The 16,737-nt window shown below is 37.1% G+C and overlaps 1 protein-coding gene across 18 annotated transcripts in view; it reads right to left on the reverse strand.

Annotated features, from left to right (window-relative positions):
- huwe1 (HECT, UBA and WWE domain containing E3 ubiquitin protein ligase 1) overlaps nt 1-16,538 on the reverse strand; it is a 39,172-nt gene extending 22,634 nt beyond the window's left edge. For 2 of the 18 annotated variants that reach the window (XM_023956590.2, XM_023956580.2), the window contains exons 1-30: nt 16,448-16,538; nt 12,229-12,297; nt 9,767-9,836; nt 8,616-8,714; nt 7,934-8,140; nt 7,665-7,817; nt 7,504-7,572; nt 7,328-7,405; nt 6,594-6,644; nt 6,347-6,515; nt 6,164-6,264; nt 5,920-6,070; nt 5,703-5,830; nt 5,482-5,622; nt 5,272-5,377; nt 4,571-4,678; nt 4,381-4,482; nt 4,207-4,287; nt 3,915-4,021; nt 3,641-3,818; nt 3,474-3,565; nt 3,169-3,389; nt 2,954-3,011; nt 2,507-2,683; nt 2,162-2,407; nt 1,177-1,310; nt 1,001-1,101; nt 731-913; nt 390-606; nt 190-312 (exon numbers count right to left, since the gene is read on the reverse strand). In XM_023956590.2, coding sequence (XP_023812358.1) covers nt 190-312; nt 390-606; nt 731-913; nt 1,001-1,101; nt 1,177-1,310; nt 2,162-2,407; nt 2,507-2,683; nt 2,954-3,011; nt 3,169-3,389; nt 3,474-3,565; nt 3,641-3,818; nt 3,915-4,021; nt 4,207-4,287; nt 4,381-4,482; nt 4,571-4,678; nt 5,272-5,377; nt 5,482-5,622; nt 5,703-5,830; nt 5,920-6,070; nt 6,164-6,264; nt 6,347-6,515; nt 6,594-6,644; nt 7,328-7,405; nt 7,504-7,572; nt 7,665-7,817; nt 7,934-8,140; nt 8,616-8,714; nt 9,767-9,811 — 3,626 coding nt within the window. In that variant the 5' untranslated portion in view covers nt 9,812-9,836; nt 12,229-12,297; nt 16,448-16,538. Of the gene's footprint in view, nt 1-189; nt 313-389; nt 607-730; nt 914-1,000; nt 1,102-1,176; nt 1,311-2,161; nt 2,408-2,506; nt 2,684-2,953; nt 3,012-3,168; nt 3,390-3,473; nt 3,566-3,640; nt 3,819-3,914; nt 4,022-4,206; nt 4,288-4,380; nt 4,483-4,570; nt 4,679-5,271; nt 5,378-5,481; nt 5,623-5,702; nt 5,831-5,919; nt 6,071-6,163; nt 6,265-6,346; nt 6,516-6,593; nt 6,645-7,327; nt 7,406-7,503; nt 7,573-7,664; nt 7,818-7,933; nt 8,141-8,615; nt 8,715-9,766; nt 9,837-11,244; nt 11,346-11,391; nt 11,532-12,228; nt 12,298-15,854; nt 15,932-16,148; nt 16,351-16,447 lie in introns of those variants that run through there. The other 16 variants (XM_023956592.2, XM_023956588.2, XM_078950648.1 and 13 more) reach the window with 16 other exon arrangements.
- Nucleotides 16,539-16,737: the final 199 nt, after the last annotated feature.

Here is a 16,737-nt window from a genome sequence, read left to right on the forward strand (position 1 = left end):
AAAACTTCATCAGAAAGGCAAGCTCTTCATTTTTTTCGCTCTCCTGGCTCTTTGACTGTCTAATGAGATGATACAGAATATAACAACCTGCTGTGATGGTTCAATTTATACACACAGTGTAGTGGGGCTAAATGGGTAAAGAAGTGGTACAGGAAGACTGTTGCATTGTTTTAAACTTCAAAAGCTTACTCAAATAAGGCATCGTGTCCTCCAGAGCAAAAGAACTTTTGCAGCATGAGGTGGTAGGGGTACTTCCTCTCATCAAAGAGCATTGGAGATGTGAAGCCCACTGAGCAGATGAAGAAGGTCAGCCTGCCAGAAAAAAAATTAAACATTCAGTACTCTATAATTTCATAAGCAAACAGGAAGAAACAAACTTTTTTTTTTACCTGAAGCGAGGTGTGGGAGTGTAAGGTGGAGGCTGCCAGCTCAGACCCTTTGTGAGCAGCTTGGTGAGGGCAGAAGCAGTTGCCCTTGCAGCAGGTGTAGGGGTGGTGCCTGTACTTGTGGCATGGTGGGAGCGACGTTGGCGCACTGGAGAGCCTACGCACAACTTCACCAGTAGACCAAAAAGCTCAGCAAGAGCTCTACCTAATCTAGATGAAGCTGCAAATACCCAAGCAGTTCAGAAATATAGTAAATATTTTGTTTTAGAAATAAAAAGAGAAGCAAAGCAGTTTTCAAACGAAAATGTAAGAAGTTGCTGCATGCACTATGGATCCAAACTCACCAGAGAGTAGAGGCTTGATTTGCTTGATGCGAGTGGCCATAGCTGGAGTCAGCTTGGACTTAGTCTTCTGGTCAGAAGCTGAGGGTTCATCCGTTTCCATAGGAGCCAAGCTGTCCCCATCAAGACACATGCCTTCCAACAGACCACCGCCAGAGGAATCCAGGGACACGGAGTCTGTTTCTGCTAAGTTCAAGCCAATGACACAAACCGTAATTGAAAAATGTGCTTTACAGCACGCAGTGAAAATTTGAGAAAACTATCATCCATTACCAGTTCTCCTAGAACCAGAAGCGGTAGTGCCAGATGGCCTCTCCTCTTTGGGTACAAGTTTCTGCATGTCAGCCTGACCAAATTCACATCCTGGAGGCAGACTGTTCAAAAACATTATTGAGAGGAATACTGCCAAATGTACAGTTCAAGTGAAGGTGAGAAAATTTTAGACCAACCTGTTGGGAGTGCAAAGAGACAACAACACCGTGCTCTCCCACACCAGTGAGCAGTAGAGCTGACTAAGCTTGTTAAGAACACTCAGACCCAGCTGGGAGCCCCACTGGTTGACTGAAATCGCTCTGATCTCACTCTAGAACAAAAACAAAACCTAGTCATACCTTCTGCATGTATTTAACATAACTAAGCATGCATAAGAAATGTATACAGCAAGTGTTAAAAAGAAAAAAAGAACAGTTATAGAGTGGGTGTTTCTATTGTAAATTACAGCTAAAAATCCACAACAATGTTAATTCGAGTATTTTTCTCAACTCGTGTTTTTGTTTATAAAGTCTGACAAAAAAACTCAAGAAGAGAGGCCCCTTCCCTCCCCCAATTGCACTCATCTTTCATTGACATAATCACATAACTTTATTTCAATTATCCGTGGAAAAGCATCAGAATCATCCTCCACAAAGAAAGACATTGTTGGAGTCAAATTGTCAAATAATTGGAATATCATCATCAAAGACTAGATCCCATATAGGAATTATTAAATAATCATCATTATTAGACTTGCACAATATGAGTAAAAAATTACTAATTAATATTACGATGAAGATGTAACTTGGGATACATGAACAGATAGCAAAACTAAAAACATAATTTCCATTTCACTGCAGAAGTTTAATTTGAATGAGAGTCAACATAACTACAATTACACTCCAAGTGACCCTCGTCTACATAGGAAGTAGGCATCTAACATAAAAGAGCGCAGTGTGATTGGTCAACAACATGAGGGGAACCAACTGATTGATCAAATGCATAAAATGCTTTGATTTATTAAATACTACAAGATGCCAAAAGATTGTTTTAGCACATCTAAGGTTACCATTATTTTGTCGTCTTTTGCGATATGCATATTGCACAGCTTGATATAGCGATAACGGTAAATTTGTTATTTATTGTGCAGGCCTAATCATGATTTAAAAAATGTATATTTACCTGTCCGACTCTGCAAGTGTGGACAAACATAAGGATGTAGGCGTGAGCTGCAGTCAGAGCGTGTAGAAGAGGAGTAGCACGGGCTGACAATGTGGCATCGGTGACATGGCCTGCACACGCCAGTTCTCTTAAGAGCACAGAGCCTCCAGGCATCTCAATTGGTCGATGAAGAGGCTCTAAAGATGTCAAAATACTGTCCAACTGACACAGGCCCTCCTGGAGTACCTTAGGCTCATGTGAAAGTGTCTATAAGGAAGAATTTAGGAGGAAAGCATTACAGCATTATTAAAGTGTAGCATTCTCAAAAAAATAGATATTTATATTGTAGTAAGTTTCTATTCCCACCAAAATGGACTTGCAAACACCAGCAACAGCTTGACAGGCTGCTGAAGTTGGGAAGTCTATGGGCAAGTTGGGCAGCCCCAATATAGAAACCAAAGGAAGCAGCCCTTTCTGGTTGACAAACTCCTGACAATGATCATCGGTGGTGTTGTTGCTTAGAATGGATTCTACAAACTTCATCTGTGAAACACAGGAGCAGCAATACAGTTAACCAGAACAAGACTCCATTACTTATTTGACACGGAGGTATGCAATGAACGAAATACTTCAATATAGAATAAAAAGCTCCTTTTTTAAATGAATTTCAATCTTATGCAAATAATTTCATGTCAAAAATAAGCTGCAGCCGCACATGTATGACAATGTAAATGCAAGTCTTTCAGTTCAAATAGTCAAAACATAATACTGTGCTGATAGAAAGGCTATTTATGTCAAAGATTTGTAACTCACCACGTTCAGAATGTAATCCATCAAGGGAATGGGGATTCGCTCCTCAGTGCCTACCACCCTGCAAAAACACGCATATTACGAACAATCCTAAATACAACAACTATTAAAGGTTAGTACATTAATATTTATATTTTAAAAAGTGTATACTAAAAATATATAATTTAAAAAAAAGAAAGAAAAAGTTATTCTGTTGTACTGTGTACTTAGTATCATACAGTTCAAGTGGCACTGACTGTCTGTTGCTCTCTGGTTCTCCTTGCTGCTGGCTGAATGTGTGGAGGGCCTCCTCTTCCTCTTCATCTTCACTTGAAGCTTCCTCGGCTGCGTGACTGGAGCGTGCTGGTGGAACGGCCACTGTGCCGTCTGCCTTCTGGATGGACGGCTTCTGGCAGATGTACTCAGGAGCTCGGCCCAAGTTGCAGATTTCCTCCAACAACTGCAACAATAATAGGATTTTAATGCAATTCAAAGGGCAAATGTGGTGAAACTTGACAAAGTGTAAAGAATAAAAACACATTACCTTTATAATGGCAGTAGTGGCATCTGTCTTCAGAGTAGGCTGGTGCCTCATGAGCTCATCCACAGCACTGCCTAAATTGGATGCAGTGTCCCCTGAGGCGAAAAACAGCCGTTACATCAGAAGTGTCATAAATTAGAATATTAAGAAGTGCAAAGAGATAAACTCACCCAAAGGGTCAGAGCTGCGACGCCGTCGCATGGCAGGCAGATAGTCAGGGGACAAAAGCACTTTAAAGAGACGCTCAAAGGGCTGGCACTGAACAAAAGAGTGCAGGCCTCTTGCATTCAGACACAGGGCACTGAACACATTGGGAAGGGAACCCAGCACCTCACGGGTGGCAGGAACCTGAAAAACATTATTTTGTTTAATTCCAACCAGTTTACACCTCAGAATCACACTGCACTAAAATGTAAAATAAGAATAATTACACACGCTACTAACATCTTTTATGAGGAGGGCATGTAACATGACATCTGTGAGACCATTATCCTGCAAAGAGGAGAGCAAGGATGGCTCCTGGAACACAAAAACTGTCACCACCTCTGTGGCTGAAAGACAAAAACAGTCCAGAGAAAACAAATAATTAGAAAATTACTATAACACACAGGATAAATAATTTAAAACAAGAGAAAATATTAGCTAGAGTCGGACAGAATGCTTTTCCAATTCTTGCTTAGTTAAATTCAAAGTATAACAAACCACACCTCTTTAGATAAAATGTGACTGAACTCACCCAAGAGAAACAGTGAAGGGCCATAATACTCTGCATTACTGATGATGTGTTTAAGTGAGGTAGGCAATGATCCATCCATAACTTAGAATACAAAAAGCACATATTTAAATACATGAAAGAAAAAATTTGCAAACAATCTTCCATTTTTGCTTCAAGTGGGGAAAAATAACTCACCATGGCGAATGCCATCAGAAAAGGCAGGGTCCTGAATGGCTTTCTTTAAAAAATTTAGCATCGACTTCAACAGAGCTGCTCTCTGGGGGATACACTGTATACCTGAGGAGCCAGATTTATATAAATGAGACAGCAGGTTGTGAAACTGAGAACAGAGGTTTTTTTTTCCTGTGAGTTCCCATGCAAGTACCTGCACGAGGTGCATTAGCGGAGCTGCTCTGTGCTCGGTAGTCTGACTCTGGTCTGGAACTTGAAGAAGTAGATGGTCCTGGGCTGCTCTCCATGGCAACTTCGGACACTGAGAGCATCAATTTTATTTACAAATCGACAGCAATCAAAGCAAACTTTGCAACCTTGTAGTTAAGAACAAACAAACAAAGTGTTTAAGAGATGAAGGATTTGATAAGTACCAATAAAAGGACATTAAAAGCAATTGAATCTTTAGTAATTATCATACATTGATTTTGAAATGAAATGCACAGAGCTTATGGTTATTTTCTATTTAAGTGGTATGAACTGACTTCAAAATGTTCAAAGGACTATAAGTTAAAGGCTAATCAACTTGGAACAGTGTCCTGGAAAAATAAGAAATTATTGAAACCAGATTATTACTGCTGGTTTAGTCCAAAATTCTTTATGATCTTGAGACTGATCTTTTGTATTCTCAGAAGGAGGTTCTTAAAAAACAAAACAAAAAAACCCCACACCTCAGAGGTAGAACAACATTTCTAGTAAATGGATCTACCTACGGTGGTCATTCAACTGACTTTTCATGTTAGGAGTGACTTGTCTGTGTGTGTATATTTAAAACTTTATTCTGAACAAAAATGACATTACGAGCTTTTTATGTATAAAAACAAGAATTTTTCCTTTTTTTTTTATTGAACTTACTGTCCATGTCTGTGTCCATGTCCTCTGACTCAACTGCGGCGCTGGGCCTTTGGATCTTTGGCTTGATAACAAAAGGGCACTCTTTCCGTGATAGGTCCACTTCATGCTAAATAAGAAATATGAACGAAAGAGAATTAGGTAGACAAAAGGCTTTTTAAAGACTTTTAAAAGCTGTGTCAGTAAAGCACGGGTACATGTGTTTTAACTCACCTCGAGCCTGCAGATGAAAATTGAAAGGCCGCTGTGGGATTGAAAGGCAGCCATGTCGAGGTTGGTTATCAGATCCACAACCCGCACTGCTCTCGTCACAAAGGTGATTTGATCTTGCTCATCACCTAAAAACTTGATCACCTTCAAAGTAAAAAAACAAAAACCATAGAATTATTTCTCAGAAGACACTGCCTGGTGATAGTGCAAATACTGGCACATACTTTCAACAGAGCTTCCATCATGCCACAGGAAACGAGAGCTTCGCCTCCAGCATCATAGCTTGCCAGGTGGTAAAGGAATGAGAAAAGTGCTGTGGCAAACTGATGCGGGTAGGGTTCTATGACTGGATCTAAAAACAAATCAGACACAGATGAAAAGGCTTCTGTTACATTTACCTCCTTTTCCTGGTAAATTATATTATAAAAAACACACTCTCACCGATCATTGCTTGTATGCAGTTGCGCACCAACACAGGCAAGAATCCATGATAGGATGCTGTGCCAGTGCAGTCAATAATGTTGGAAAGCTTGGGCGTCCTCTCAAGATGAACAATTGAAGTTAAAGTGCGCAAAGATGCTGCCTTGATATCCTTAAAAAAAAAAAAAAAAATTGAGTAACAAATAAGTACATTTTTGGGGGAATGGTATTATATTCAAACAATTATAGTAAAAATAATCCTTACCACAAGCTGTTTATCTGTTATCTGTAGAACATCCACCAGCTCCTCTATCAAGCCATTATACAGAATACTGTTGGCTGACTCTTGGAGTGCGTTTGAATAAACTAAAAAGAAAGTGGTTTACATTTATAGGAAAACTCTGAGAAGATTTAAAAATAGAAATAAATAAAAAGTGGTTCTACTAACCCAAGATAGAGATGGCATGTAGACGAGCCTGAACAGCTTGTAGTCTTTTCTTGTGGTTTGAAAAACCATGAGCTAATCGAATGTGTGTGAACAGGAGGGTTTGCTTGTCTTTGGGGATGTTATACATCGCCGTCAGCGACTCCATGATCTCAGATGGACTTTCTGAAATCTTAAAAGTAAAGAAATCCATGTATAAGAACATGAACCACAGTGGTAAATGACCTGGTAATGACCATTTTTACTGTACCTTGTCAAGCTGCTCAATGTGGATATAGTGTAGTGTGTTACTACTTGACTGCTGAAAAAATAAAGTAAATAAGAATTAAAAAATACATATATTCGAAAGGAAGGTGGGATATTAAAATGTTAAAACTGAAACATCAACCTGAAGATATTTGCTTTAATGAATGCATATTTGAAAGTTTACAGAAAGACAATATTTATATTTTAAAATAAAATAACTTAATGATAATGTTAAAAGGCCCCTTTCTTTGACATTCACATTCTTATTTTTCCATTCAAGTGTATAAAAGATCAATCTTTAACCCCAACATAGCACAGGTGCATTTTAAAGTATAAAGATAAAACTATATTTAAGCTTGTGAAGTATCAACTCTTACTTTATTATAAAAAATGTAAAATTGCAACCAACTGATGCTTTAGCGATAACATTTCACAATTAGCCTTGACATTAATTCAATATATGATACAAATATCCAAAAACCAAAGGCAACATAATCTTCAAACCTTTCAAATAAAGTGCTGTGTCAATCAACTTTTTAGTTCAAGCCTTCTTAGCTTAACTGCGGTCCTAAACCTTTTCAAACAAGCTCACCCTTTTCAGCCTAAAATGAAAACTGGTATTGTGATAGTGTAAATTTAGGTATTTTAGAAAAATATTAGCTAAATTTTCATAAAAGATGAAGTAGCTTGTCATGATAACATGCAGGTTGCACTTGAACTAAATATCTTGGCTTTTACCTTTCTGTCCAGTTTAACCTCTGAGGCCGGTTCAGCATAGAACTCAAAATGCAGCGTGGTGGCACTGGGAGGATACTTCTGCTCATGAACAAGCAAACGAAAATATTTTTTTAATATTGTCATTCATAAAAATGATGACAAATCAATCAAAGATATCACACACACTGTACACGCACACTTACTGCCAAAGGCAGATCCCTGCAGCATTCAGCAAGACCAAAGCCATTCTCTTTTCCTCCCCAGCTCTGCATAACAGAAGGCAACAGGAAAAAAAATGATGAGTTTTATTTCCTGAGGGACATTTAGATTTTTTGCAAAATGGAAACAATCGCTAAACCTCCGCCAGGTGTTGCAGACGGGCCAGAAGAGGGGTCCTTTTATCAGACCCAAGCCTGGTGATATAGTTGGAGCGCTTACTGAACACATAGAGTAGGTTCAGAACAGACAGGACAACTTGCATGTCACATGAGGCTAACAAGTTGGTTAAGTGCTGTAAAAAAAAAAAGGGGGTGGAAATAAAAAAAGACAAAATTAGCATGTTGTCACACTTTTTTTTTTTTTTAAGTAACCAATCTAGAGAAAAGTTCTACAACTTGTATGGCTTACCTCTATGGAGCTGTAGAGATGCCTAGAGAAGCTGTATTCAATAAGCAGAGCTGTGAAGTTGAGAACTGCCAAAAGCAAAGCTTTGAGCTGTCCATTTTCTGGACGGTCACAAACTAGCAGCCATGACATATTCTCCACCGTCTGGCCTGCATCGCACAGAATCCCATCAAAGCGATCAAGCAAATCCACCCAATGGTAGAGCTCACACTGTTGATTAAAAAAAAAAATCATTCAAGGTGACAGTGGCTTGTCAGACCCCTGAAAACTTGAACAAATATGTCACAAGGTAACATGAAACGTACTCCTAGCATTGCTCCATTAGAGAAATTAGTATATTGAAACTTGAATTCTACATTTTAAAGATAATCTAAAGACTAAAAAGTGCAAATGAAATGGTGGATTTTTAGTCTCAAGTCTTTGTTAGATCTATTAAGTGTACTTTATATATATATAAATTCTTTTTTTGGAGTAAGACCCTACGCCTGTCAAACAGGTTCTCTAACGTTTGCAGTAATCCATTTAGTATTTTCCCTCAGTATGCAGCCCAAAAGGCAATTTTCAAACATTTTCTTTTTTTATTGGGTGAAGTACAACAACAAAGTAAAAATTGAGCTTTCAAATTATTCAAAGAACAAAAAACTGAGAGTGCACTTTAAACATGAACCTATCCTTTGCTGCTTACCTTGCCAATGTTCCAGGTCTTGATGTGTTGCAGTTCAACCAGAAGTTGGTCATCACTGCATGCCTTGAGCTTGTCTATAAGTATCCTGCAGTCAGCCGGCTGTTGAATCAAAAGCAGATAGGTGACATTTTAAAAAAAGAAAAACAAAAAGAATTTAACATCAACATCAGTGCTCTATGTTTTTTCATGTTTGAAGTTTAAAAAGAATCAGACAGTAACCATCAAAGAATGACAGTTAACCATTATGACTGATATAGTGTTTAGGTTCTTTACTCCAACAGTAAAAGCTTATAATATTTGAGAACATTCTTATATCTATCTTCATTTTTAAGATTTTCTCTCCTACATCAGTTAGTGATGATTCTATTTTGTAAACAATACTTGGAGCCATTTTTAATCTCAGTGGCATGTGCACAATAATCTTGTAGGTGTATAAATATGTTTGTCGCTATATGAAAAGTCTGCTATACTTCATAATGTGATGGGGAGAAAAGGCAAAACTGACTTGTGAGCACAAGATTAGCTACTGATGAATACATCTCTATTAGAACCCCTGTCTCCCACTTGTTTCTGTCAAACAACTTTTGTTTATCAACATCTAAGTATTTTTCAAGGACATCTAACAGATTCATAGATAGAAGGGTAAGGTTAGAACTCAATACAAAAAAATCTTGGACTTTTAAATGAAACTTTGGATAGAAGTTAATATTTTTTCTGATGTAATATATAAATTACTTGTCAAATATTAGCTTATAACATTTCAGCAAAGAATTATAGGAGGATATGATAGTCATTTTACTTTATTGGATAGATTTTGTCAAGTAACAACAATAAAAACAACACTACCAATACTGAAAAGTAACAGCAGTTTGTGTTTGGAAACTGCTTTTAGTACAATGTAAGATTCGAAAAGCAAGCCACAACCAATCAGAAGAAATCAAGTTACCAAACATTCTTAAACAAGTCTTAATCTACAATATGTGCTATGTAAATATGTTTTATTAGCCTGCAAGTGAAATTTTACAATACGATTGTTCATTTTTAAAGGAGATCTCACTGTAAGCACAACTAGAGGACCATCTTTTAATAACAGAGACTGGTGAGAATTTATATTGAAATAAAACAGGAAAGCAGACACTGTGTATACTTACAGCTTCTGTAGGGGTTTTCTTTAACTTGCTTCTGTCAACCTTCATTTTTGATGATCTTTATTTTCTGCTCCTTTTATGCAAAGAACGACAAATAAAACATAACTTTTAGTTTATCTAAAAACAAACACTACAATAGAAAATAAAGCCCAGACATGTATCAGCCATACTATATTTAAAAATAGCAGCTTGAGTTAAACATGTCAAGCTGCACCATGACACAGAAATCATCTTGTAGTCTGGGGGGGGGGGGGGGGGGGGGATATATATATATATATATATATATATATATATATATATATATATATATATATATATATATATATATATATATATATATATAGCAAACAAAAGAAAAAAAAACAAAGATTTGTTTGCAAAGAAAATATCGATGACTTTTTTTGCAAGTTAACCAAAAAACAAAAGTACAATTCACCTAAAAATATCTAGCAACTAATGTCTTTGCCACATGCTTGAAAAACGGAATTTATAGTACTTTATGAAAATGTATAGTCACCAGCACATTTCAATGCAGTACATTTGCTAGTAGTTAGCTGTAACTGAAAATTAATTTAACCAATTTGAGCTCAATTTACAGATCTAAAACGACACGTAAACTTGAGAATTGAGAAGAATTAAGAAAATTTATATTCTAACCAACCATGTTCCAAATCTAAAATCGGTTCGACTTACAAACGTTCTTCTAAAGAAGATATTAGCCAACAGTACACGACTAGCCAACAGCAAATCGTTATTTACCTCACAAAAACAAGTTACTATTCCCAAACAGAATCACAGTTGGTAGTTGCGAACGTTCCCTTTGTGAATACCTAACATAATGACTAAAAAAAAAGACACATTTCAATCCCCAAATAACTGTAAATTCGCTTTAACCATTTGCGGCGGGTGATATTTTAACCTCTGAACAGCTAACACTGGGCTACCGGTAATTTAGCAAATGCTATAAAATACAAACTCATTGTACCTTTAAACACCGTCAGATCCCACCCATGTAAGACATTGTAAACAGCACATGCATGCGCGGATATCAACCAAGTTAAGACCATTTGTCTACTTACATGTGCCACAGTTGTCAGACTACATACTCAGATTTATCAAGTTAAAGTAATACCCGACTAATTTAGACCGGGGCTCTACAGGCCGCAACAAAAGCCGGACTTTCCAAACGCTGTACTAACCTCCCTTTCCTTTTCAACAAAGTTAGTGCGAAGCGGCAGATGCTTTGGTGTATTAAATATACATCGAACGATTAAACACTTTAAAACTAAGATTAAGTCTGTTCGCATTGAAGCTACACAACCGGGCACGCGCTAGCTAGCACGATTGCTAGCTTAGCTACTATTGGTTTGACTAGCAAGCGGAAACACTGAATAACAAGCTGAATCATTCTCACACTTGTAAACGTGACACAAGACTTTTGATTTTGTTCTTTTTTTTTCAAGAAATTAAATACAAGGTACCGAGTTAAATACGAAATGTATCCATCCCTCCGCCGTGTTGCGATTTCTGCGTTTGTTTCAGTACTTCACACTAGCAGTTGGCACAGTCATCATGACTGGGTTGTGTACAAAAAGTGAAAAACGTTACTGTTGGGAATAAATACCCACCACTGTCTAAATCGATGCATATTGATCAATAAGTAATTTGCGCAATCCATCACGTTAACGCCAAACCATTCTGCAGTAACAAGCACACATCTGAAACTTGTGCACGAGTTTTAAAATGTCCTACAGGCAGCATTAATAGGGTCTACCGAAATGAATGTCAGTGTGGGGGGAGGGAGGCGCATCACGTGCACACAAGTAAATCCTACACAATATGAAGTAATAAACTACTTGCACCATTGTAGAAATGCTGCCAATTGTCACAATTTACAGTATGCCAATCCAAAGTTGTCCATCAAGTCTAAAGTATGTGCATGTTTTTCTCATATCCCACAACAAATCAGCAACAGCAAATACATATCACTAATCTTTTACTAGTATTTTACTAACTAGGTTCCACACCTGACCCATTCAATATTTTTCTTACAATCTAAAAATAAAATAACATTCACTTTAACCTATTAAACTAGAAACACAATTGTACACGGATGCCTTTTTTTTAAATGATGCCAAAAATCTGAAAATAAAATTGTGAAAATAATCTGTGTCAAGAAAGCTGTGCTGTCTGTACAGCATATAGAAATTAGACATTTCTTAGTTTGTTCATACAATATTAGCACCCTACAAATAGTTTTTATTATTTAATAGAATTTTGGACATTTTCAGGTAGGAATTATTTCTTGGCACAAGCAGTTCCAGATGCCAAAACAAATTCCATATATGTCTTTACATACATGCCTATAAATCTTAATTCAAATTATAATTCATATGTTAAAGCATTGTACCACATAACCATAGCAATTTACTTGTAGATAAAGAAAACATGCCAGCAGCCCATACCAGAAATTGTTTTGGCTCAACAACTCCAACATCCTCTTTCTCAGTCTGCAATGCAGCTTCTGAAACAATCTAAAAAGTAAAAGTAACGGCATTAGGGATGTTTAAGCACATACACTAAAAATATGCATTACAACCCTATCTTGAAAATCCATAATATAATTTCTATTAAAACACAAAAATTACAGTTAATGTAAAGTTCTGTATGTTCTAGGCAATACTGATAACCTACTTGCACCTAGATCCAAACTAGCTTGATCCCTTTGATTTTGAAAGTCACATCATTGTATGAATGTATAACAGATGATTCTATCATTTTTGTGAATTGTTCTTATTTGATTGCTTTAAATGAACACTTTCAAAATCAAAAATCAAAATAGTCCATACTACTTAACTTAAAAAATTGATGACGGCAATCACAAAGACTTTGCCTAATTCCATGTTTTTTTTCCTAAATAGTAATCTTAAAATCCTGCAACCCACATAAGAAAACTAACCACCGATTTAAACCTGCAAACCATAGAAATTAGGGGTGTTTATTGGCAAGACTGGCGATACGATATGTATCCCGATATTGTATCGGAATACATTTCTTTCTTATTTTTAAAAAATGTGACTTAGAAAAAAAAATCTACCTGAATTTCAATAAGTCTTCAATTGTAATAAAATTGTCAAATTCAATTTATTTAATGATCACAATATTTAGCACTGCAACTGTATTTCATATACAAGTTGCTTTTACCCAAGCAAATTCATAGTGCTTTGGTAAATTAAAATATATAAAAAGGGAACAGTCAACATTGTCTGATTTCCACAAAAAAATATATTTCAGTACAAGAGAAAAAAAATGGAATGAATGTGCCTTAACCAATGAGGTTATAAAAGTATGATTGAGGAAATAAAGTGTTGTGTATTTTCAATATTGCTTAATGTAGCTTCTCCAGTACTTTAAAATGGTTCACGAGCCTGAATGGTGCTTAAAAAACAAAGGGAAAAAACAATTCTTTCCAGAAACAATTAAGTGTGATGATGAGGCAGCATAACAGGATGAAGGAGAGTGCTTTAATGTGGCAAAGATGCTTTGCTCACATGACAGTCTGCACTGCAACACTGTAGCCTCGCTTTTTCGCACATGCAGACGTTAACTAGTACCGGTCATCGCCACAAAGTTGGCCTTTTTTTTTTTTTTTTTTTTTTAGAGAGTTTTACACATCCCTTTGATGTACAAACTAGAATTTATTGCTAGGAGATTCTGCAAGACTGTTGCTGGTTTTGCCAATATCATTTAGCTATTTTCCAATGCTACGTGCATTTGCCGCTGTGCAGATGCACTGCTTCACACGTTCTTATCTGAGCCGCTACAAAACACCGCAATCCGCGTTTTTATTTGTTACTGGCAGCAACATGGCACAGAGTTTCGGTTTGATACCCATCTTAAGTAAAAACTAAGTAGTTCATGTCTCATAACAACAAAACAGGCTGCTTCTCTGAGATCTTCTAGTTCTTTTGTACGATGTAGAGCTGTTCAAAGACTCTCAGTTTGTGGTGCTGCCAACTAGTGGCTGGAGCTTTAGGTGGAAAACAAGAGTCTAAAGGCCCGTTCACACCGGGACGAATTTCGCCGGCGATTTTCGCCGACGTTTAACGCCTCGTGACTAAACAAAGGGCACCAATGAGAGTGTGCACACCGACGCGAAAAAACGCCACGCGTCAAAAAAAAAAAAAAAAAAAAACGCCTCGGGTTCGTTTTTTTTTTTGACGCCTCGCGTCGAAATCTATTCGACCAATGAGAATGGCGCTTTTGCACATGTGTCTGGAGCTTCTGAAGTTACAGTAAAACACAACTTGGGGGCGCTCAAACACAAAACTGCCTTGCTGAGCACACATACCAGCGAAGAAGATAGACGCCGAGTTGCATCTACACTGCCGTGAAGAAATAATGACGGACATTCTAAAATATCCCCGAACCAAGCACCAGTTGGAGCTACTGGTGCTTGAAATATTCATGTTTTCTTTGTATGATTCTGACAAGCACGTAAATACTTGCTCTCTTCTTCTGAGGGAAAAGCGACTTTAAGAAGCGTAAAGTTGCGCAGCGCCACCTTGTGTACAGGAGTATTTCTGTTTACATTAAGCGCCATCAAATGTCAGGGAATGAAATTGCATGTTCGCTCGGCTCATCGTCAGCGAAAATCGCCTGGGTGTGAACACAAAAAACATGGCGAAAAACGTGGCGAAAAACGCTGGCGAAAAACGCCTGGCGAATATTCGTCCCGGTGTGTACGGGCCTTGACACTGAAGGAGGCTCATAAATAATTAAATAAATATTGTCCTCACAGCATTTTGAATCGATACAAGTATCGGCACATGAAATATTGCGATATATCACAGAAACTATTTTTTCTAATAGAAATCTTCCAACCTCCAAATGCAACTAAGGGGTTTCCATCAAAGCAAATGTTATTTCTTTTTTGTTTTTAACCTTTTCCCTGCTTCCAAAAATATTAAAGGGCACATGTCCATTGTAATATTGTCAATAAAATTAAACAATGGATGAGTCAATTTAATTATGTACATATGCCACTTAATTAATAACAGTATTCTACAATTGCCTCTCTGAGGGGAATAAATCAGGTGAAAGAAGCTAAAGGAGGTGACTCGTTTTCCAAATATCAAACTGACAGGTCCTCTTTTAACATTTCATTCTTTTAGTCTATGTGCAAGTCAATTGATGGATTTAAAATGCAGCATAAAACGCCAACAAATCTCTCAGTTAATGCACGTCTCTATTAGATTACATTAAATTTTCTTAAAAAAATGGCCACTTTTCATTGCAATTTCATGGTAGAACTTTTGTGATAGAAAAGATTCAGAATTCTTTTCACACAAATCAGATTTCTGTGTGGATCTTTACACCCACATCCATATAATTTGAGTCCCAAAAATTGTAAAAGTAAAGAAAAGTCATTTAGCATATTAAACTCATGTTATTGCAAATTCCTCCTTAAATATAAAGCATTTTCTTGCTAACAGTAGCTATTAAGGGTCTTAACATCGATAGCATACCGAAATTTAAAGGCAGCTTTATACCAAAGTGTTTATGAAACAAAGTGTTTATGAGCACATTCCTGTGTTTCAGAAACTGTTTTTGTTGCAGTTTAGCAAATGTGATGTTCAACTACTTCACTGTTTAACATGCACATTTAGACGAGTAGATAAAAAAAATCTGCAACATCTGACTTAAACCAGTTTGACGCATCCAATGAGAGCTGTAACATTTTTTTAACCCTTGTCGTACTTCCTTAATTTATGTTTAGTTTAACTTAAGTAAATGTGGTTGCTTTAGTCATTGCCACATGCCTGAATGCGGTTACTGCTACGCGAGTAGCTTATGAATTGTATTTTCAAAGCACTGCTTGTTCTTACTTACATCTGGCTGCGTGCCTCACATTCTTCAAGTACACATGCTAGCTAAGCTACCTGTAAACATATTCATGAGGTTCCGGCCAAAAGCAAGGCAGGTTGGTTGTCGTAACCATAATGTATGAAGCTATAAACTATGTTGAACCATAGACTAGATATCACAGCCATAGAGTTGTAATGAATAAATAGAACAACCGTTCCATTACCTCTCTTGGTGCAGGATTAAAAAAAGTGACTTTTTATCGCTTTTGAAGTTTATGCTTGCGCAGTGCAGCTAGAACTGGCGCTAACATTGCATGACGTTAGCCAGGTTTACTAGCAGTTTGCGCTAACGTTCGTTACTTCGGATTGATAGAAGCGTTAACCGCTAACATTATTTAGCAGATAAAAAAAGTCAACATTTTGGTTTTAAACTATTAACATTTGTGTTTCGACATTACGGTGTTTAAAGATTTTTGCTGAACGACTAGAAGGTTTAGAACGTATAAATGCACACATACCTATACACAGAAAACATCAACGTGTGAAAACTGTGGCTCCGTCCGGCTATTTGTTTCGAGCTAACAGAGGCTAGCAATTAGAGCTGCGCACAATGCTCCATTCGCGAGATCACGGCTAAATTAAAAATGGCGGTTCACACTGCAGAAGAGTCTTACTTTACCCGTAAAATAAAGCTAAAACGCGGCATACGCTCCATTGAACAGAGGCGATTGTCAGTTATGGACAATGGATCATGAATTATCTCCCATTTAATATATAAAATCCAACTTTTACGTGTGGTACGAAGCTTTTAGCCTACCTCCACTTTGCATTACATCTGCTTCTCCATCTTGCACTAGCGTGTGGTAGGGTTCTCAAGATCTCGCGAGAATACCTGATGTCGTTTAACATGGGTCACTCCCATGATTTTGAGAAGACCTTAGTTTTGGTTTAGATTTGGACAAAAGGGCAGTATTTTTTGGTCTCATATAACCCTCATGATTTTGCTTAAATAATATAGTTGAATGTCTGCACAAAAAAACAAAAACAGTTGATCTATATAGTGTTGCAAAAATGTTTTAAAAGCGCTCAACTTTTTCATCAAACGTT

This window comes from Oryzias latipes, chromosome 7 (genome assembly GCF_053564925.1).
Source record: "Oryzias latipes strain Hd-rR chromosome 7, Olatipes_Hd-rR_3.1".
Taxonomy (NCBI): domain Eukaryota; kingdom Metazoa; phylum Chordata; class Actinopteri; order Beloniformes; family Adrianichthyidae; genus Oryzias; species Oryzias latipes.